At 39.1% G+C, this 23,203-nt stretch overlaps 2 protein-coding genes across 11 annotated transcripts in view; both read left to right on the forward strand.

Annotated features, from left to right (window-relative positions):
- Positions 1 to 7,688, forward strand: part of PTPRE (protein tyrosine phosphatase receptor type E) — a 131,086-nt gene extending 123,398 nt beyond the window's left edge. For 6 of the 8 annotated variants that reach the window (XM_077350104.1, XM_077350106.1, XM_077350107.1 and 3 more), the window contains 2 exons: positions 52 to 78; positions 6,553 to 7,688. In XM_077350104.1, coding sequence (XP_077206219.1) covers positions 52 to 78; positions 6,553 to 6,645 — 120 coding nt within the window. In that variant the 3' untranslated portion in view covers positions 6,646 to 7,688. Of the gene's footprint in view, positions 1 to 51 lie in introns of all 8 variants that reach the window. The other 2 variants (XM_077350105.1, XM_077350112.1) reach the window with 1 other exon arrangement.
- Positions 7,689 to 20,472: 12,784 nt separating this feature from the next.
- MKI67 (marker of proliferation Ki-67) overlaps positions 20,473 to 23,203 on the forward strand; it is a 38,277-nt gene continuing 35,546 nt past the window's right edge. For 2 of the 3 annotated variants that reach the window (XM_077350113.1, XM_077350114.1), the window contains exon 1: positions 20,473 to 20,810. In XM_077350113.1, coding sequence (XP_077206228.1) covers positions 20,488 to 20,810 — 323 coding nt within the window. In that variant the 5' untranslated portion in view covers positions 20,473 to 20,487. The remainder of the gene's footprint in view (positions 20,811 to 23,203) is intronic. The other variant, XM_077350115.1, reaches the window with a different exon arrangement.

A 23,203-nucleotide genomic window follows, 5' to 3' on the forward strand; every position in this document is an offset into this window, starting at 1 on the left:
AAAGATAATTATATCAGAGTAAATGTAATCTGTTTTTGGTCTTTTTTTCAGGAACAGTATGAATTCTGCTACAAAGTGGTACAAGATTTCATTGATATATTTTCTGATTATGCTAATTTTAAGTGAAAATTCCTGCCTTATTTTTTATTTAATCATCTGTACAGAGATTTGTAAATCATGTTAATTTATTTATATTGATTTTTAACTCTAAATGTACATATTACCATGTTTGTTTTGCTCTGAATGTCTCAATGTACTTAAATAGATTTTTGCCTTGATTTATACAAATATGTGTAAAGTCTTTCAGAAATAATCAAAGCCACCTTCTCAGCTTTTTGGTGGGGAAGAAGAAGGGCAAGGGGGCTAAAAAGCTGAGTGACATAAAAGTTTTGAAAGTACGCTTTTACCCATCAGTCAAGATGCTCAGTAGTAAGAAAAAAAATAGCACCTTCAGTACCCATTTATGAATGTGGTTCTCCATCTAGTTGGGGGATATGTGCACAAAGCCTGTTTCCTAGAAGGTTCAGGGCATTTGATAGTGCAATTTTATAGAGAATTATTCCAGGCTAAACCCACTGAAATCTGTGGACAGACTAGAGTACTTTTGCATAGCACTGTACCATAAGTAGTTTTACCTAACAGATGACCATGTACATGAGAATATGTTGCTATATATTTTGCGCTATAAATGTAGGGCCCAATCTGTTCTATGTTAGGTACAGTGAAGTCCCACTGATTTCAATGAGAATATTTAAATATATTATTAAACGTGTCACATTATAATTAATGGGACTTGCTTACCTTTTTGTTGGATCATGTCTATATTTCCCCAAAATACCTGTAACATAGAGGCCTTTTCTTCTAATGCCTAGCCATCAGTAACTCATAAAATGACCTAAAGTTATTAAACAGATTAATTAGAGTAGATCTGTTGAAGCCAAAATCCACTTTTGTACAATTTTTCTTTCATTTGAAGCAAGTTCCACTTAGTGGTTGCATTGGTTCATTTCAGATTTCACATGAAATTATGGTTTAATTAACTATTAACTATGGCACTTTGCTATGCTATTGTATGTTTTGATTAGTGGATCTAGGTAGGGTGCTTGACTGACTGACCCCTACCTTCCCACCTATCTCTGCTGTCTTTACTGCTGCCACCACTCTGAGTCAGCTTTACTCAGACTTACTATAAAGTTCTATTTAAGGCCAAACTATTTTGTATACCATTTGCAGGTACATAGCAAATAGATATGGAAATTTAACAAGATAAGCATCATCAGTTACATTTAAAAGATGTTGCTTATGATAAAAAATGTACAATATTAATACTTATTTCTATTAAAATCTGTTTTAGCAACCTGGATTAGCTGCCTAGATTAAATGTACCAGCCCTCAGTCCACCTAGATGAAATGTAACTGTTCTGTGTTAGTTGACATTCCTTAACCATATATCCTGTTTTTCCATCCTCACGAATCTAAAGGGAGTCTCTGCACCTGGTTATTCCTATCCCAGTTCTTTTCTGTACTGTTTCACTAGCAGACATCTATATTCATTCAAAGTATACATATCAAAAAGCTAAATAAGCATTTAAAACTTACACAAAACTCTCTGATAAAGTTAATTTTCTCCAAATATGAGCCATTTAGGATACATGGGATCTGTAACCATGATCTGAAGTTGGTTTACTAACCACAGATCATCAATGATGGTTTTATGTAGCACATGAACATGGGCATACAGGCACAATCATGGCTTATACCCTGGTAGGGATGCCAGACTCCAGCTGAGACCAAAGGATCCCGCAGAATTGCAGCTCATCTCCAGAATACAGTTCCCCTGGAGAAAAAGTATGGTTTTGAGAGTGGACTGTATGTACCCCACTTAGGTCCCACCTGTTAATCTCTAGGAGTTTCCCATCCTGCAGCTGGCAATCCCCCCCCCCCGCCAGCCCTTATCTGCCCATGGCCAACAGGACTTGGCAACTCTATTTCCTGGTGCCATCCTTGTCACAATATAGGGTCTTTGTGGGGAATGAGAAAAATAACTAAGGCAATGAAACTAGCATTTATCAAGGTAGATCAAAACTTGAGTTGTCTGCAGGCTCCATTCTGGTTTCACAAACATCCATATGTAAAATAAACCATTATTTCATGTTATGCCTGAACTGACCTAGTATATTAGGAAATTCTGTGCAATGGTTGATCTCCTAGGAAATGATTGTAGGCAGCCTGTGTTCATATATATCAGGCTATCTCAACCAGGGTTTCATGAAACCCTGGGGTTTCTTGACAGCTCTGGAAGAGTTTCCTGAATTGGTGGGAGTTAATTAATTTTAATATATTTTTAAAATTAGTTAAACATTTATCGGGTGATATGATCATGCCCCCATCCCATAATGGCCAATCATGGGCCTGGATGGCATGGAAAGGGCAGGTGGGCATGTATACAGCTTGCTTTCTATCCATAATTTGCATGATCGTGCCACTTCTGGGGTTTCTCAAAGCCTGAAGAATATTTCAGGGTTTTCCCAATGGTAAAAAAGTTGAGAAAAGCTGATACATATACTTGTATCAGAGTTAAATTTATTCCCATAATGTTCTTGCAGAAGGTCCTTGTGGACTGTCCTGTTGCATTTTATTTCAATGTTTGTATGTTCAGTAGCACTTTGCTCCGTGGATAAAATCTACTGGGACGAATGGCAACTACTGACTGGGGAAGATAGCAGATTGGTTCCATATACTATTATGTGGAAGGTAACTTTAGTTCGTGGAAGGGCTCTTTTACATCTTGCACTAGGGTGTTGGATAAAAAAACCCTAAAACTAAATCCAAAGATGTTCTTCCACTTGCACAAGAGTTGGGCATAAGCTCCTGCACAAGCACAGGAATTGCTATACAGCCTAACTGCTACAGCACTGTGTAAACTCTGTTGAACTGTGTGGAAACTCTTGCCAGAAGTATTTGCAGAACTGCACTAGCATCTGTTTCTTTATGTTCACGGTTTTGGGATCCAATCCAGTATGTAGGGACTGCTAGATACTGATATTCTGGTAGCTGTATGTCTTAATTTGAGGCATACTTATATTTATTTCTTGCTACCACTAACTTACCTACAGCTGAGCACAACTCTTTTGAGTGGATCAATACACCAGTGTGTGTCTAATCCTCCATAAGCAACAACTTGAGTTTTCATTTCACTTTTTAAAAGTATCCTATTTTTTAATAGAGCTGGGCAGCCCTGTTTAACAACAGACTGTCAGTTGGCATCATAGTATAAATTCAGAGTTTGCTGAATTTAGTTAAGCAGTTTTAAAAGACATTCCAAGTTATACTTATGTATTGCTTTCAAGAATGTTAACACAAAATATCATTTAATTTTTAAGTGCATTAAGAAATATTTTGGATTATATTACATTTTGATAAGATATTCTTCCTGTTTTTTCACAAATACAGTTAAACTCTGGAACAAGATGCTATAAATAAAGGGGAAAAAGATACTAGCCCCAATCCATATAAAGTTAATTGTGAACCACTGAAAAGAATGGGACAAGTTAGTGGTGAGTTGAGTCAGAACTAATTTTAGCAAGGTCAGCCACTATGTGGGAATAACATCCTCTGAAGTCAATACTATATAATTCCAAGCAAATATGTGCACATGGCTGCCCCAGTATTTGAGTCAATAAAGCCCGAGCTTGCCAGGAGTTCCAGATGCATAGGAGCACCTATAGAATTTAATGTGCAATCAGTCATGCACTTTTAGAGCACAAAGCTAGCACAGGGGATTGCATACTGGATTTTGACTCTAATGGCTACAACATAAACTAACGCAAAATGTCATTATCATTTAAGAGAAATGTATAAAACATACGTTCTTGTTAGTATGAAGAAAACATCATTTAAAATATATGTTCTTTAAGTAAGGTATCACAATTCAAAAAGAATTAACTAGGGAGGGGGAAAAACAACATACTGTCTATTTTATAACTATTTCCCCATTTCCCATGTGCATATATAAAGAGCACAAAGACAAATATTTAATTTATATAAATGACTATTATGCAATAGTTCTGGCTTATCCTTAAAAGCCTTATTAAAAAACTAAATAGACTTTAACCTGATCACTTTACATCCTGCACTGCATTATTCCATTTTCCTTTTAATACAGTGTCTGGAATTGGGGGGGGGGGGTGAATACTTCTAATAGTATAAAAATTATAAGTTTTTCACATTTACTTTAATATAACTGAAAACAGTTCAGGTTAGTCTTTAAGCACACCGTTTTTTAAAACACTGCTATCTACTGCTTTCGTCTTCCCAGTAATGCACTTCTCTAAATGTATATGTATTTGTACAGTTGTTATGCACTTAACAAATAGAATTTATCGTTAAAGGTAATTGCTGTTAAATTCTTTAACCGGAAAAGCAAACACTATTAATTTGGCTAAGAGCTGAATGTCAAATAAGCTTTCTAGCCTAGTCTTTTGAAACTCTGTAATATGTTATAGCTCCCACCCACTGAACATCAAAGCAGGATCATCCATGGACCATAAGACTTTTTAGTTCCTTCTTAAACTGTAGTTTTCATACATGCTGTTTTGAATGCTAGTATGATAGCCTTGGATGTGTGGAAAAACACTCTGTAATGCATGGAGCACTCTGACCTAGATGGCCAAATGCATCAGATCTTTAAAGCTAAGCAGGGTTGGTTCTGGTTAGTATTTGGATGGGAGACCATCAAGGAAGTCCAGTGTTGTTCTGCAAAGGCAGGCAATGGCAAACCACCCTGTTTGTCTGTAGCCTGGAAAGTCCTATTGGGTTCCCATGAGTCTGCTGTGACTTGACAACACTTTCTACCACCTATGCATAGAGGGGTTTAATGAAAAAAAAATTAGTGAAAAATATCTTGGGCCTAATTACTAATAATTAATAGCTAATGAATAATACAGATTTGTCTTCTGTTGATGCATCAACACTGTGGAGATTAGCCCTGCATAATGATCTGCCAGTACTAGTAAGGAGTATGTAATGAACAGAAATGGTGCCCTGGGTGTAGGAGGGGGAACCAAAACAACACCCAACTATTCATGGTTCCTAGGTTAGTGGACACTTCTCACTTATCACGTTGGTTCTGTAGTTTATCAGACCAAACAATTGTTATTTTATCTCCCATTCTCATAGCCTTACAAAAGTTTCCTTATTGTGATATTCAATCTTGACTACAAAGCTAGTAAAACAAAAAAGTCAGTCTAAACCCAAACGTTTTGGCTTTGCAAAATTCAGTGACATCAAACATGGAGTTAGATTAACACATTTCTCTGAACATAGAACACCATTTTTATTCCCACCAGTTTTTCAGAAGTATTGTGTTTTTTGAAGTGGTCCAAAGCACACAATTTTCATGGGACTACATGAAGAGCTTAAAGCTGTCATGGGGTTGAACTCTAGATTATCCCATGTGATGACTGTAATAGCTATTGCACATGAAGAAAATGATGGTCTGAATCCAACCAAATTACCTTAAATCCCTCATAATCAGTGTAAGTCACAAACCTAGAAAGCTTATTTGTCAGTTCAGATTTTTAGTCAAATGAGGTTGCTAGATTTCATTCAGCAGTGTAACAAAAGTTTCCTCACATTTTTTTTACGCTGCATGGGATTGCATTAATCAATGCCAAATGGTGATTAGAAATTATACATTCTGATCTGCAAAACTAGTCACTGTGTGACTCAATTTATTGTCTTGTGTGACAATGGACACTGATTGCCAGTTCTCTTAAGTATATGTTTTGTTTAGAACCAGTGCACAAGCAGTGATACTTATGTTGTTAGAAAGCCTAGATTCCTTGGCAGTTGTTCAGCTATGAAAAGTTTGACAACCGTGTGGAAGCCGCCCAAAAAAACATAATTCCTGATCTTCTCCTACAGTGTAATAGCAAAGGAATGTTGGTTTGGCTTGACATCAAAGGTCAGTAAGGTCAGTTTGTAGCATCAGTTCCTGAAGTCCCACAAGTCACCACTTTTTTTAAAATTAATTATTCTTGAACAAATGTGGAAACATGGGCATGCTGTAATATAGCTAATTGGGAATAGGACAGAAGGACCTGAGTCCAGGCTATCTATAAGGTTAGGCTCAGGCCTGTGCAATTTGGACAGCCAAACCACTTCCTTCACAAATTCGCCCAAACACATTTGCTATAGAAGGTGTAGAGCTTAGTCTTAGCATTTGAGTTTTCCATGGGCCCTTTCCATAGACATCTTCATGCTCCCTGGTAATGAAAATTGTAACAAGAATCACAGACTGTTCAGGTAGGCTTCTCGGACCTCGGTAGTTGCAAGACCAGTCTAGCTGAAATCAGACAGCCATCCACTGTGTGTTTCACTAACCTGGCTAGCCCATGCACAGTATTGTGCCCAGTATTTCATATATGAGACGAAGTCAACACATGCATGCATTGGGTCTTTTCTTTGAGTGCCTCTGTATATTCCTTGTGTTGTGGTATATATACGTGAGATAGATATGTATCTTTTTATGTATGCTGGTATACATGACAGAATGAAGAGGGTGTTGTATTCGAGTGCACTGGAGACCTAAGACTCATCAAGACATGGCTGGCCAGATTCTTTCTTTACATAGGGGACTTCTAGGATCAATGCACCTGTTGGATGCCCTGCACAGATGGAGATTACATTATAGAACTCAATAGTCTTCTTCAATGTGATATAACTTCTTGGCACACCAAAGGATTAATTGATGATAAGCATGGATGAAATCCACTGTACTAAAGCATATACTTAATAGCTTGGTTTAATCAAGCCCAAAAGAAAATTACCTACTGTATTGGATAGTGTTTTTAAAAGGACTTTTATGAATCAGTTTTTATGGGTCTGAACATCATTGTTTCCAACATTTTGAAGTATTTCCTTTAAGCAGTATCATTTTTAATGTATCGCTACTCAACCTTTTCCTGTATATGCAAAACTGTACTTAATTTATGTCAAAATCTTTATAATATATGTATGTACATTTACAGTGATATTTTCTTTTATTACATTCATAATTTGATCTTGCTGTATTTATAATGCCAGTGAATGTTGCTGAATTATTTGTATATGCAAATTGCAAGATCTAATCATTCTGATGCAAGAACAAGGCTTGGGTTTTGTATGTTCAGGCTGTATTTCTTTTCTGAAATCTCTTAATTGCATTCATCCATGACTTGTGCATTTAAACAATATTGCAAGGACACAAAATCCCTTACTTAAATCACTTTCCAGAACATTGAGAACTTATATGATTAACAGCAGTATTCTGACCCAAAAAAGTAATATGTAGACCATTTCCTCACGAGGAATCTGTTCTTGGACAGCCTTCAAATGTTGGTGGGTTTTAGAGCCCCCTCCACATGATTTTGCATGCATCCCGAGGCTGTCCAGTAGCTGGGTTGAGTTTTGGCCATATTTAATTGGATTTACATCCCTAAATCGCATGTCCCATTGGTGAGCAACCAGGGATAAGACCTCATGGACAGGGAACGCCCAATAGTCTTGGCAGCTTTGTTCCACCCTCACATCAGTCCTCCCTTCTCCATTTCCTGCTCTGAGTAATTTTTTTAAAATGGCGCAGTCCGTGTTACAGCGTGACCACAAGCCTACATTGTCAAAGTTAAAATAAAATCTTCTTTAAAGTGTCCATGGTGTTTTTGGGATCAGGCAGGCAAAACACAGCCACTTTTCTGTTTTATGGAGGTGGGAAATGAGCTAGGAAAGAGGGTGGGTGGATGATCACGCATCCTTCTCCTGATCATACAGAGGTCTAAGCACCTTGTTTTTAAGCCAACCATTAACACAAAATGTCTTTTTGGTGTCCAGGGACCATGTGCAGCCTTCTCACAACTTGGGCAGGCAAAAACAGCCCCGTTTCTATTTTCTGGAGTTCGGAAATGAGCTTGGAAGGGGGGGGTAGGTAATCGGGCGGCCTTTTCCAATCATACAGGGATCTGAGCACCTTGTTTTTAAGCCAGTCATTAACACAAAATGTCTTTTTGGGCTCCACACTCCAGTTTCTGTGGTCCACCGAGACAGAAATAAAGTCCCAAAGAAAAAGAATCCCAAAAAGGGGAGGAACGCTATATCATTCTGGCTTTTCTCCATAGCAATGCAGCAGTGTTGGTTTTTATTAAAAATGCATCTGTGTTGTGGCATTACCGCATAGCTGTGCGGAAGTGCCTTTAAAAAAAAATGGGGGCTGAAGGGGAAGAAAGTTTCAGTCCATGAGAACTGTTGTGCTGTGATTGGTGGCTTTCTATGATTGACAAGTGAAGGGAGAAGTTCAGCTTGTTTTCCCTTTCAGCCTCTTCAGGAAGCTACTAATGTTTTAGCCCTCTGTGTGGAAATGATCAGAAATGAGTAGTTTTCAAATATACTGGGAAAGAGATGTGAGAGAGAAAAGGAACAGTTGCCACTGAAATAATGTTAATATGCATAGCCAGTCAGATTCTCAGTAGCAGATCAGAAGTCCTGCTCAGCAAGAGCCCAATCTAGTCCTATCCACTTTCTAAAAACACTCGGTGAACTTTAAAGAAGTAATCAGCAGGTGTCCTTATGCACACAAGCACTGTGTGGAGGACCCATCTTCTCAGTGGTAATTATTTTAAGTTGAACAAAGGATTAGCACAGAAGTTATTAATTTTAGGTCTTGTATTATTTAAAACCAGTACTAACCTTGGGTCTTTAGAGCAATGGAAAGTATATTAGTTGGTTTTGTCACAATTCACTTGCTTCTTATCTCACCTAGGTGATAGTTTAATTTGTCACACAGAAAACTGAAAGTCATTGGGTTTGTTGGAGATACAGCTTGGTAAAGTTAAGAACAGCAGCCTCTAATCTGGACAACTGGGTTTGATTACTAAAAATCAGAACAACAGACCAGAAGACACTCAGATCTCCCACTAATTGAGTTAATTGATCTAACTGACACACATAATGGTATAGAGGTGAGTGTAACTAATGAAATCCAAGTGCACCCCCATTCTAACACTTTGACCCAGTGTAAACTAAATTCTGTCAAAAATGGATGTGTAGTTCTAGATACTAATATCACAGAGACTAGAAGATCAGGATACACAGATTCTGGGCTCCTCTAATAACAGTGTATGTTCTCCCCGCTTCTGGGATATTTCCTTATCTTACAAATCCATGCCCATGTATCTCCAAATTTTGGAGACACACCAGTTAAGAAGAGCATTTCTAGTAGCTCGCTTAAACATCTTTCCCTCAAATGTCACCCGAGGTAGATTTTTGAAGATCCCTCCTCAGGAGAGATACTGTTTACATGGATGTAGTGTCCCTGACACGTTGTACCATATACTTCTGGTGTGTCCTAAGTTTGAAGTATTTTGTCGCCCGTTAGCAAATTATCTGAAGAAATTGAAATTCAGCTGTGTTAACGAGAAACACTGGATTAAAATGATACTAAATGTGAGGGACACAACAACTATTAAAAGTAACAAAGTTTTTACTGGCAATTTTAAATGAAAATCTTTTTACGATAGATTTTACATCTGAAACAGTTTGAAATTTTCATTTTATGCTTTGCAATTTTATGCCAATAAAGGTACTCTGAATCTGAATCAGAAGACACTCCAGCCACACACCCCTAATAGTTAGCAGCCAACCACACTGAATATTTCACACTTGCCAGCTGCTACTGTGAGAAGACCTACCCCTAAAGATGCCAGCCACAGATGCAGATGAAATGTTGCGAATAAAGACTTCCAGACCATGGCTACAAATCCTGAAGCAACCTAAAACAATCATTTGATTCCAGCCATTAAAGCCTTTGACAATACATTAGTTCATCAAATACTTTGCCTTCCACCTTATATGGCATTGATTACAGCTGTATCGCCCTTTGCCAGGTTTCAGATGAAATGCCTGCCAGTTTGGTTTCTGTCCCATTACCAGGTAGATCTGCACTCCTCAGGCATATGCTTTCTATCCGCAGTTCATTCCATATCTTGGCGGAGTTCTCACAACAATTTAACTCAAGATATATATTTGGGGGGGGGGTCCTGTTCATGAGGTGGTTCTTACTACTGACATTTTAATATCAGGCTAAGTGCTCATTGTGAGGGTCCATGGGCACAAGGGAAATGGCCACATTTTGAGAAACACATTATTATTCTGAAATTGCGAGCTGCAAGGTATGACCTAAACTGCTTTTAAGATATTGTACAAAACCAGTCCATTCTACTCCAGACAGACAACACAGTCACCATGTTTTATATCAACAAATATGGAGGCTTAGGATGCAGGCACCTATGCCTAGAGCCTAATATGACCTGAAAGACTCAACATTGTCTTACAAATGCACTTTAAAGCAGGATGACTAAAATCAGAATTTTAGTATTTGGGGGGCAGTCCCATGATTCAGTCTTCTTGCCATACAAGACAATGCAAAGGCTATGAGATTTTGTGCCCTTGCCAGCAGGGGCAAGGGTTCCATGGGCAATACTTTTCAGCTTTGTTGGAAGTGGTGCCTACTGTATGCATTCCCGCCATCCTATTGTTGATCAGGTCTCAGAGAACGCCAGGGGAAAACGGATATAATTCTAGTTGCTCCAATTATCAATTATACTTTTGTATATTTTTAAGCATTTGATGTCCCTTGATAAAGATACGCAGCAAAATGCATTGGGATTGTTTAAGTATTGTGCTTATTAAAGAATTAATTGAAGATTGAAGACTCCCTGGATGTCTAACTGCTACACTGGAATAATTTGTTGTACCACATTGGAGTCCCAGTGATTTGCATAGCAAGGCATCTAACTGTTATTATGGGATGTATGCAAGTGAACTTGTCACCAAATTGCTATTTGCCAAATTGCCCAATGTTTTAATTATGTATGTTTTTATATGTGTTTTAGTTTTGTTTTGATTATGTGTTATTGGTTTTACTGTTTTTTAAGATGTGATTTTATAATCTTTATATTTTAATTTGTTAGCTGCCTTGGTGGCCCTTATGAGGATATGAAGGTGCAGTTTAAATTTTGTTTTAAAAATATTTTGTAGCATGCCTACAAAACAGGTGAGAACAATTCATGCTGTAGCGTTAATTCAGAGTCCATTGCTTGAGTTTTTTGCAGCATCCAGCATGCGGTACATTTTGAGGCAGCCCAGATTTTCAGTTGTGTTGGAGGGCTGTCATTAAGGGATCTTTCTGTTTGATCAATGAGATAATAGATCACTGCATGGTATTTCATATGACTGAACTCATCTGCCCTCATTGTAGAAATATAGTAATTCCAACTAGTTCTTTCTTTTGTGAAGATTTTGGTTTGTACTCCAAACTGTTCACCAATTTGAAGAACATTTGCCCACTAGGTATGATTAGTATTGGTGAATAAAATATATTAATGTGTTATGAATCACCTTACATAGTGCACCCTATCTCAAATGATGTCAATGCAGAAATAGCTGGGGATAGATAAACTATTATGAAATCCCCTTAGGGCACCCTCTGGAATTCAGAAAAGCACCAGTCTCGTGCAAGCATTTATAAAGTACTTATGAGAGTACTTATGAGAGAAATTTATTATGGGTATTCAGTCATAGGACCTCTCATTCATGCTAATCCCTATTGAAGTAACTTAGGGAAGACTGCATTTTTCTGGAGGTCAATGCTATTTCTACAGCTTGCAAAATAAAAAAGTGAAGCGTGATATTGTTCAACTTTTAATTATAATACATTGAATAAAATATTTCATGACAGGAGTTTTCGCACTTGTTCTTTCTAAAGATTAAAGTTTACACTTTAGTTTAGGTGTAAACTAAAGATGTAGTTTATACCTAATATGAATCTTGATCTGTGAAAATGAGGACAAATCTTAATTAAATGGTTCTTTAAAATTATGTATTTAAAAAAATATTTATTGAAATTAACAGTAACTATAGTGGTAGTATGTGGAGGAGTTTACAGAATTCTCTAAATGGATATATATGTCAAATCCAAGTAAAACCTACTTTAATATAGTAAACCCTCACATGGGAATTTCCAAGCAATTTAAGTTCATTTTCACTTCAGGTATTACAGGATTATGTGGTAACTCTAAACAATGTATATAGTAAGTGAATTCTTTTCATAAATGTTGGTACAAGTGTTGGTACAATTCTAAATGAACATAAGAATTAACATCTCAGACTTCAGGAAAGCGTCCATCAGAGCAACATCTCTCCTCATTCCAAGGGTTAATCGGTATTATGCAGAACAATTTGAAATTACTGAGGCTGCTTCCTTATAACTTCCAAGGAAACTATTCTAATTTGGGTAATTAGCTATGTATGGCAGGGGATGAGTGAGGGAGATGATGTAATGTTCTGGAGGATTCCACCAAGAATGGGTTTTGATTGGCCAGACCTCCAGGTGCCCAAAACTATATCAGGACCTAATGATTGTGAGGCATTAAACTTGCTTGGCATCCGGCCCTCTCAACTCCTGGCAAATAGATGGGGAAGAAATGGAAGTAGTGACAGATTTTAGTTTCCTGGGCTCCAAGATCACTGCAGATGGGGACTGCAGCAAAGAAATTAAAAGATGCTTTCTCCTGGGGAGGAAAGCTATGGCAAATCTAGACAGCATCCTAAAAAGCAGAGACATCACCCTGCCAACAAAAGTGTGTCTAGTCAAGGCTATGGTATTCCCAGTTTCAATGTATGGCTGTGAAAGTTGGACCATAAGGAAGGCCGAACGTCAAAGAATTGAGGCTTTTGAACTCTGGTGCTGGAGAAGACTCTTGCGAGTCCCTTGGACTGCAAGGCGAACAAACCGGTCAGTCCTAGAGGAGATCAGCCCTGACTGCTCCTTAGAAGGCCAGATAGTGAAGATGAAACTCAAATACTTTGGCCACCTCATGAGACGGAAGTACTCCCTGGAGAAGAGCCTAATGCTGGGAGTGACTGAGGACAGAAGAAGAAGGGGACGACAGATAATGAGGTGGCTGGATGGAGTCACTGAAGCAGTAGGTGCAAACTTAAATGGATTCTGGGGAATGGTAGGACAGGATGGCCTGGAGGATCATTGTCCATGGGGTCGCGATAGGTCTCACACGACTTCACACCTAACAACAACAACAAGCTTGCTTGGATTTTCTTGATTTGCTGCCGCATTGTAGGAGAGACGCTGATCTGGGGCTTGCTTATGCAAGTAACTAAGATTGTACCTCCTGACTTTAGATTCTTCAGCATCAGCTTTCTTGTTTTGTGTTGTTTGTCTTCTGAGTCTTGTGTTGAACTCAATAAAACTCCAATTTAAATGTTTTTTTTTCAAAATTTTGTATAATAGAATATATATTTTTAAAACAAGTATCTGAATATTTACACATGCTTAACTTGGGAACCCACAGGGTTCAGCCAGGAACTCTATGACAGCAAATCAGCATAAGTATTTTCAAGCACAGTATAGGCTTAAAAAATGACGCTAGTTGCTGTTATTTCATGTTGTCTGAAAATATGCATTTTTGCAAGACAGAAAACTGTAACTGATGCTGAAAATATTTTGTAGCTCAACACATGCTAATCACTATAAAAGTGGGGAAACATTCTTGCTCTTAAACTTGCTCGATGTACAGTGCATGAAGGTCATCAGAATAATCTTGTGCATGGTTACTTCAGCCTAAGTTGTTTGAGCTTAGAGTGCACCTGCACTACGTTATATACTTATGTAAAACCCAGAAATCTCAAATGTGCTACTCACAATAATTATTAGGAAAGGATGAAAATGCAACATTTCTCCCACATTAGCTAGAGAACAAAAATTCATAAAACAAAACAACCATAAAGATCAAAAGCAAAGACACTTCCATGAGTTACCAATGAAAATAAGGACCAAACTAGGCATGATGGCATATGTTCCATGATTTAGTAGCAGTCTTGTGGAGAACTGAAAAGAAACATGGTGCAGAGATGGGAAAGGATAGTTGCATGGCCACATAATGGAAGCTGAACTTGCAGTGTATATGCCAGCAGCATTATATATCAGGTGAACTGAAACAATTACAATGCTTCTTTTGTCAGTTTGTTTGACTCCAACAAAAAATATTTGCTTTCCATCTCTCTCCCAGAAAAAAATGTTCCATAAATTTGTGTGGGGACCTCCCAGGCATTCTTTCTGCTCTTTTTCAACAGCCTTCCTAGGGCCTGTTAGAAGAAGAGTCGGTTCTTATATGCCGATTTTCTCTAATTTTTTCTCTAATAATCTTCATGAATTATTTTAATGTTTATAACAAAATTTGAGTCCAATAGCATCTTTAAGACCATTGGAATCAAATTTTGTTGTGCTACTTCAGATCAACATGGCAACCCACTTTAATCTATTTTTAGTGTTGATAGTTTATGAAAATAGATATATGGGCTATGAAATTAGCCATTTACCTCAAGAAAAATTGGTCTGTTTATGACCTTAATCATAAATGGAAAAAAGCCTTCTATAATTACTTTCTGATCAACAATTTAATTCATACGTCACATGACTGGAAGCATTGAAACTAGTGATGTAAGTGGGCATAACTAATTCAAGTCACATTGATTTAAATGCAATTTATAGCACAATCTGGAAGGGGAACCTCCCTGGTAAATTTGCATGACCTATCATATATGAACAAAAATTCTGCCCTCCAGATTTCTTGTGACCCAAACAACACAATTTGTGGCTGAAGTAATAGACATCCTTATGATTTTAGTGGTCTCCTTTCTAACTATTCTCTGCTGCTTTGATAATAGTGTCCAAAATCCAGCACATTTGCAAATAACTTTCATGATCCATGATTCAATAAAACAGAACTCTTCGGAATCTGTTTTATTTCAAAAAGAAAATAACCCCCCTAACAACTATTACTATTCTTTATAACGTATAAAGCCCCTTGATTTCTGTTTCCCCAGGTAATTTGCTACACTGAACTTTTATCATAAGCAAAGACAAATAGATGAATTATTTTAACAACTTTAAATGTGAGCTTAATACAAACCTTTCATAAAACATATTCATAAATGTATGCAAATACTCTCTGTGAGCAAATGGATATGGGCCTTTTGTTTTCTTTCATACATAGAAAGTTATAAATATTTCGGAAGCAGTTCTGGGAAATACTTCTATGTAAATCATACTTCCATCTATTTACATTTAAATCAACCAGCAAATGTTCTGAGAAGAAAAAGAAATTAGTTATGTATTACATTATTAACTGTCCAAGGACAAAGGGGATATCTCATGTTGGGATTACAAGTGACACTGGACAGCAATTGCAGTTAGCTGCCTTGTCCTTGAATGCTGGGCTATTTCTACATCTTCCTAAATTGTATTAAAGATCAAAACTGGCAAAAGACTATTTCCTATACACTATGTGATGAGTTTATCCAATCATATACTGATTATGTTGACGTGCTATGTAGTATAATTGGAATGTTTTCCTTTCATATCAAGAAGCCTTTTTACAGAAAAGAGTTAACTTTTATTTAAGTTGTTTGAACAGAAATAGAAAGTATAAATGAAATTTTAAAATGTTGGGACACTGGGATACTGAGGTGCAGCTTGCACAAACCATTTATGATATTCTATACACAAGAAAATCAGCTAGTATCAACATAATAGAAATAGAATGATCCAGGCCTAGGAAGAAATCCAACTGCATTGTGAGGCCTATGTATTTTCCCCCCGCACTGCAAGAACAAGGATTCAAGCTGTCTAGAAAGTTATTATTCTGAAAGGAATATTGGGATGAGACAAGTTTTTCATAACCATCTTCTAATAAATACAGTTTCACGTGCTCATATATGTTCAGTAAGCCAAGCTTCTAGCTAAGATCCAGTCCCTCACTTCAGTCATTTCTAGATAATTTTAGATAACTCAAATTTAAGCATGAAGAACGTGTTGCCAAGAAACCACAAATACACCCTACTTAACTGACCAATCTAGAATACCGAAGTGCCTCTTACACAAATGGCCACTTAATTTTCTAAAAGAAATATATGGGGGCCACACCAAGGCAAAACAAAGAGAAGTAATTTGAAATATAATAATGAAACTGTGACCAATTAAAACTGCCTAATATTGTTATTCTCAATATGCCATATGGGTACCTCTGCCAAAACATTTTGCAATTTTAATTGGCCACATTTACAAGTGATTCTATCTTGTAAAATACTTGTTGAACTGAGTTGACTATCCTGATATATTTTGCATTAATTTATTATTAATTACTAATTTATTAGAGCAAACTAAATTTACTCATGAAAATACTTTCCCATGCCAGAGTAGTTTAATTCCATCGTGAAACCAACAGTAACAAAGCTGTCTATATTTCACTGCATTACATCTGAAGCATTTTAATATCATAAGCACATAACAATGGCAAATGACACAAACACACCAAAAAAATCAAAAGTATAGCAGTAATATCAAGCTTTCTGAAAGCTCTAAATATCATAAATGTATGCCCTGCAGCAAAAATGATTGTATGACCTTGCTGAGGTTTTCGCCCTTTTGCGTACATATTCTACCCACAATAAAACCTTCATTAATTTTGTGTTAGAATGTTACAATACTAGTAAAAATGCAGGCTACTGAAATGCACATGTCCTATTAATTTTCAGCACAACCTTGTACTTTAATGTCTTTAATCTTATTCTCACTGTTTCTTGAGATACTATGATTTGTTTAATGTCAATTCCAGTCTGTTGTGGGGTGTTCTGGAGATACTTTACCCTGAACAGGTTAAGTGCACAATAGCACTGAGCTGGGCTGTCGTGGTCTTCATCTTCTAAAAACAGGTTGGTTCCCCCACTCCTCCTGATATTACCCACAGGGTGACCAAAGCCACTCACAGTTCTCTCAGACCTTTCTTAGCCTCACCAAAAAGAGGCCTGTGGTGAGCAAAAGAAGAACAACTCGCTCTATGCAAGCCTACCCTTATCCTTTATCTGGAAACTACAACTGGTGCAGAATGCTGCGGCCAGAATCCTCACGAAAACACCATGGAGATCCCAAATCTGGCCAGTACTCCAACCACTTGGCTAGCTCCCAGTTGAATTCTGGATTAAGCTTAAGTTTCTGGTAATCACCTTTAAGGCCATACGCGGTTTGGGCCCAGTGTATTTGAGAGACCGCCTCTTTGTCTATACCCCCCAAAGAGTTTTGCACTCTGCCACTTCCAACTGGCTACGGATCCCTGGCCCCAGAGAAGTGCGCTGGTCCTCAACAAGAGCCAGAGCCTTCTCGTTTCTGGCCCCTACCTGGTGGAACAAGCTCCTTGAGGAGATCAGAGCCCTGCCCGACCTTCCACAGTTCCGCAGGGCCTGCAAAAGGTAACTCCTCCACCAGGCATTTGCTTGAGGCCGACCATCTCAGAACACCTGCTGGTCCCCCCAGACACCCTCCCATGACAGCAATAACTGACCTCCCAATGTTGTTATTTATACTACTAATGTTCCTATAGATTATTAAGATGATTGTTGGAAATAAAGAGGTATTGAACTGCTATAATGTTTTGAAAGCTGTTTGAAAGTTGTTCATATATTCCATTTAAAGTTAGATAATGTTTCAATGTAAACTGCCCAGAGCTGCAAAGAATGGGCGGTATAAAAATCCAACTAAATAAAATAAATTATTATTAAACTAGCAGGAATGCTAGTTTACAACCAGGAATGCAATGGGTGCTAGGACCCAGGGGACACTGGCAGGCGCAGATCTCTCTTTCTCTCTCTCTCTCTCTCTCTCTCTCCCCCCAACAGGAGCCATAGGAGGTAATCAGGGCTGGTTGTAGCAGGAAATGAGAGCTCGTTTGGGCAGCTCTCACTCCCTCGCAGCAGTAGCCATAGCAGGTCATAGCAGGTTTGCAGTTTGCAGTTTGGCAGGGCTCTCTGTCTCTCTCTCGCTGGCTCCTGCAGCATCTTAGAGCAAAATGGCTAGCGTCTAGGGAGGGAGGGAAGGCGGGAGCTGTAGGTGCAGAGTCAATCAGGGTGCAGCCAGATTTGCTGGCTGCACCCTGATTGGCCCTATTCCAACTCGGACAGCCAGGACACTCTCCACTCCCAGGGCTGTTTCACAAATATTAAGAGGAACAATAGATAAGGATGTATAGTCTGCCTCACCTTGCACAGCAGTCTCAAGACAGCTTACCTTATAAAATTTGTACAAAGATTAAATTGACAAAACATAGCTCACCAATCTACCATTGTTGATTGATTGATTTATTTAGAGATCACATAGCATAGTTGTCCATCTAAAACATGCAGCCTAGAAGGTACAAGGGTTATGCTGGCAATTAGGGCATTCCCCCTAAATACTGATATCTTAATTTTCAGTCCACTCACAAAGAAGAGTACAAAGAGGTCAGTTGTATTTCTCCGAGGCCACTTGTAAAGAAAAAATGAGGGACCACAAACCAACTCTTCTTTGCATTCCAGTGACCCACCCTTGTCTGTGATAGTGGGTGGGGGGAAGGAAGACCTGACCTTTGGGAAACCTGTCTTCCTGTCAGGGGCCTCTAGGCCTGGATCCCTGACCTCCAGAGAACGAGGTTACCTGCCAGAGGTGAGGGTTTTTTTCTGTGTATATGTTTTGTGGACTTGGTCAACCATAGAATAGGAAACAAAAAACCTAACAGGAATAATTAGGACCTAAAAGGTTGAATGTCTATGTGAACTAGACAACAAGTTACAAAAATATCTGAACATTTATTTGGCACATTTTTTGAAAAGTTATTCTGTGCACTATATAATCTTAGGTCTCAGATCTTATTAGACCTGACACATTTTGACCCTCACTGGGTCATCCTCAGAGGTCTAATTATGACACACATACAATGATAACACATGAAGCAGCCAGTAAAATAAATTATGATAACTTGTAAAAATAAGAGAATGATATAATTGTTGTATGTTCAAACAGTTCGAATCAATAATGAAAGAGACTATATCATTATAAAAGGTAAAGGACCGTGCAAGCACCGAGTTATGTCTGACCCTTGGGGTGACGCCCTCTAGCATTTTCTTGGCAGACTCAATACAGGGTGATTTAAGGCTTACTTATTTTTTAAGGATCTGATGAAAAATGTCCATTTATTAGTTTATAGTCCCCTGTATGAAATGTAAGTAATTATGGAAAAACTGGAATACTTTGTTTACAAATTAAGGAGGGGAGGGAAAAGAAGTTGACTAAAAATTATCTCCTTTCCGGCTGCCCCAAGAAATTCTTTTGTGTGCCCATAAAATTAGTGCCAAGTACAAAGTCTGGTGAGATGGTTAACTGATAGGGGAGATAATTTCATGTTATAGGAGGAGGATGCAACAGTGTTCGCAGAAAGTTGGAACTGGCCTGTTAGGACCAGTTGAAACTAGAGAGCGGGGGAGAAGTAAAAGAGTGAATAAATCTGTGCATTTGTAGATTGACATCTTTCCATGTACCATCGAAGTAGAGAAAAAGAGGAAAAGAATAATATTTCATGTTTAAATGCACATCTAATCCACCTCCTTATTTAAACTTGCTGGTTCCAGAGTCCTGAGAGTAAATATCCAGAAAGTCTCTCTTTGTTTCAGGGCAGATAAGAGATGTTCAGTAGATGAAATCTTCTTGATGCCATAAAACCAACAATCTTTGGGGGTTTGCTGAGTCATCCTGAAATGCTGGACCATAGATGCTGAGACTATGTAATTTCTGATGCAACTCAAATGCACAAGAATCCTAGATGTGAAACTAAAATATTGTTTGTATTGATGATAGATTTTGAGTCTATTTAAAGAGATGATTTTCCAGAGTCAACTACCAGTGGTTTATTTTATTGTCACTTTCGAGATGAAGGTCTTGGAATACCTTGCTTCTGTCACTTTCATTTCTTATACACAATCCTCTTAAAGAAGCATATACACTGTATATACAGAGATCAGCGCCCCAAATACCGTGGACATCAATGGGGTTAAGACTACTAACAAGGTATCATTTTCGGGGCTGTCAATTGAGCAGCGGGGGTTCTTTCCTTAACTGGCAGTATCCCATTTCACACATGGGAAATTCGTCTCAAAGGGGATTCCTTTCAGGAAATGTGACCAAACATTTTAATTCAGTCTCAACATTTTGATTCAGCTTTAATTTTAGGGCATTTGATTCCCGCTGTGATGGAGCTTTACAACAGGAACTTGCTTGTCCCCGTCACTCTAATCTCAAAACAAACATTCCCCGCTATGTCTCTCCTCACTGGCGGGAATCAAAGACAGGAAGGAGACAGGGAAGAAAGAAAAAATTCACACGCGTCGTAAATCGGCGTCAGTTAAAAATTGAACATTCCTGTCGGCTTTTCGACTGGGTCGTTTCTCTGTGTACGTCATCTTACGTAGACCAATGAGAGGACTCCGCGCCCGCTTTTTAAAAAAAAAAACTTCGTGTGGTCATAATAAACCGATCCTTGCGCTTCATGAGGTGCGAAGTAGTCCCTCCGGACTATGTTAACAGCCCCCCTCCCTTTCTTGAGAGCTGGCTTTAATCAGCGGGAGACATTTCAAAAGGTTAGGGCTTTGTTTCTGTTTGTTCTTAAAGGGGTCGCTGGCCAGAGCACAGCCCGGGAAGTGTCACGCGGCGCAGGGATACTGAGTGAGAAGACCCGGTCGTATTTCCGCAACGTCGACGGAGCCGGCGATTTGAATTGTCGAGGCGGTTGCTCGCGCGCCGTTAGAGCCTTGTCAACGCTGCTTGAGACGGGCGTGCTGGCCGCAGGGAGCGAGGACGCCTGCGAGCCCCGAGCCCGGCGGAGTGGCCGCGGACACAGGTACGTGCAGGGAAGGCTTCCCGGGAGACTGCCGTTGTGGGAAGAAGGGTCGGAGACGTGGGTGGTCTGAAGGGGAGCGGGAGAAGCAGAGACGTGGTTGGCCAGGAGGATCTGCATTAAGGGCCATATTCCCGTGGGAGCAGCCAGAATGGGCAAGAGTCTCGTGGCCCCTTATTCCGAGAGGAGCCCGCTTCGAAAGTGGCACGGGAGGAGTCCCTCTCAGCAGCCTGCCCCGGCCGGTGAACTGAGGGGGGAGGGCTGTCCAAAGCCGCACAAGGTTGCTTGGCGAGATGCTTTAAATGGGTGGGTGGGCGGGCGGCCATGGCTCCAGCCAGTGGAACACGAATCCAAAGCTCAGGTGTTGCCCGGCTAACGACTACGCCTCACCCTGATGGATCGGTGTGTGGATGGTATGGGCTCATGGGCCGGACATCTGGGCAGGGGTTCCCCCCCCTTCCCCGGGGGCGGTGGTGTGGGGTTGCTGCCGGGGAGGGAGAGGATGTCGACGGGATTTTATGCTACAACAGAATCAGAGTCCAGTAGCACCTTTAAGACCAACATGTCATGTAAGGAGTTCTTAGTCTGAGGAAGAGTGCTTGCACTCGAAAGCTCACGCCCTGAATAAATCTTTGTTGGTCTTAAAGGAGGTCAGTAAGAACAAATGTAAAGTAAAATACAAATAGGTGGTGGCTAACTCGAGCTTTAGGCTGGAAGGGAGAATCACTAAATGAGTTGGGGAAACCTCAGTGATGTCGCTTTCTCAATGTCAAAGTTATGCAAGTGGAATGTTATGCATATCTGCCTAGATCACAAATTTCATGTGAACTCAGGACTGCTGCCATGTGGATCTGTAGGAGTAATTTTAAGCTTGATGCTCTACAGTAGCGATCCCCAACCTGTGGGCCGCGGACCACATGTGGTCCTTCGACTAATTGGAGGTGAGCCCGAAGGACGCCTTCTCCCCCCCCCCCCAGCCCTTTACAACACACTTAGGGTGTCATTGTCTCCCATCACTCCCAGATGGGACTATCTCGTTGCAGAGAAACAAGCTCAGGGTTCCCTTTGATTTGTCATTGTCATGAGTTTAAATTTCCATGAAAATAAAATGTTCCTTATGTTCATTGTTGTGGCGTGTCTATATCTTATTTTGAAGGGATGTTTAAACATTACCATAGTGATCAGAGAGCGTTAGGGCAGTGGTCGAGAGTAGAGGAGTAAACAACCCCCCCTATATTTATACACCACCTTCCCCTTTTGGCTCAGGGCAGTTTACAGAGAACATGAACAGATACAATATAAATTCAATAATAGACAATATAAGAGATAAGAGCAATAACAGTCATAAGTAACAACCATTAGTAACAAAAACAGCTGCAAAAAACAAAAACAGCTGAGATGTTAAAATGTCAACAGTTACCCCATTGATTGGTTAACTGCCCCTTGATGTCTTTAATGGTCATATCTGTATGGGAGGAGGGGTTCTGGTGGCCCAGTAAATGCTGCTAGTATGATTGACATCAACCAAAAGCCTGGTGGAACTGTGCTAGCTCCAACAGGTCCTGGATCACTTCTGGGTTAAATGGCAGTTTGTTTAAACTCTGTAAACATTGTTAAATGAAACAGATTGAGGTATGATTACTGAATTATGGACTTTGACGAGAAAATGGATCAGAACATGGAGGCACTGGATGAAACTGATTAGTGGTAGATTTTTTAGACACAAGATCATTTCTTCGCACTGTACTTAAAATTAACTTGAACTATAAGATGTATTAATGACCACTAGGTTTTAAAAACAGATTGCCAATGCATGGCATTAGTTAAGATGGCTTGGTGGGATCTATGTTCAAGGGTAGTATGCCTCTGATTGCCAGTTGGTGGAGGTGGGGAGGTTAGGCTATTGCTCAAAATCTTGGGAGTTGTATGTACAAATAGCAATGTATCAGAATGCATCAGTAAATATTCAGATGTGACTAGTATTTATAGAAGACCTCATTATGGCATTGTGTTACCAAGTAGATTTCAGATGGTTGGACTTGGGAGTCTTGTGGATTTAAATAATGGTTCAAGTTAGGATTTCTTTATCACAAATGATGACTCTGACTCTAAATTTTCTTGAAGTGGGTGTGCATGGTTAATTAAAATATTTATACTATTTTTCGTCTTGGTTTAAAGAGGCACATCAAATTAAAACCAAATAAAACTTCCACTGCTATTCATATCTTGTCAAAGGCCCTGTCAAACATGCTTTGCAGTTTTTGCTGAAGATCTCTAATAAGAAGGCTCTCCACATCTCTTCTGAGAGTCCATTCTACAAAATTGGCTCTAATCAAACAACAAACCCCAGACTGTCAATGCCAGGTGGGCTCCCTTAAATGGGAGAACAGCCTGAA

The sequence above is a fragment of the Paroedura picta genome, chromosome 8 (assembly GCF_049243985.1).
Source record: "Paroedura picta isolate Pp20150507F chromosome 8, Ppicta_v3.0, whole genome shotgun sequence".
In the NCBI taxonomy this organism is placed as follows: domain Eukaryota; kingdom Metazoa; phylum Chordata; class Lepidosauria; order Squamata; family Gekkonidae; genus Paroedura; species Paroedura picta.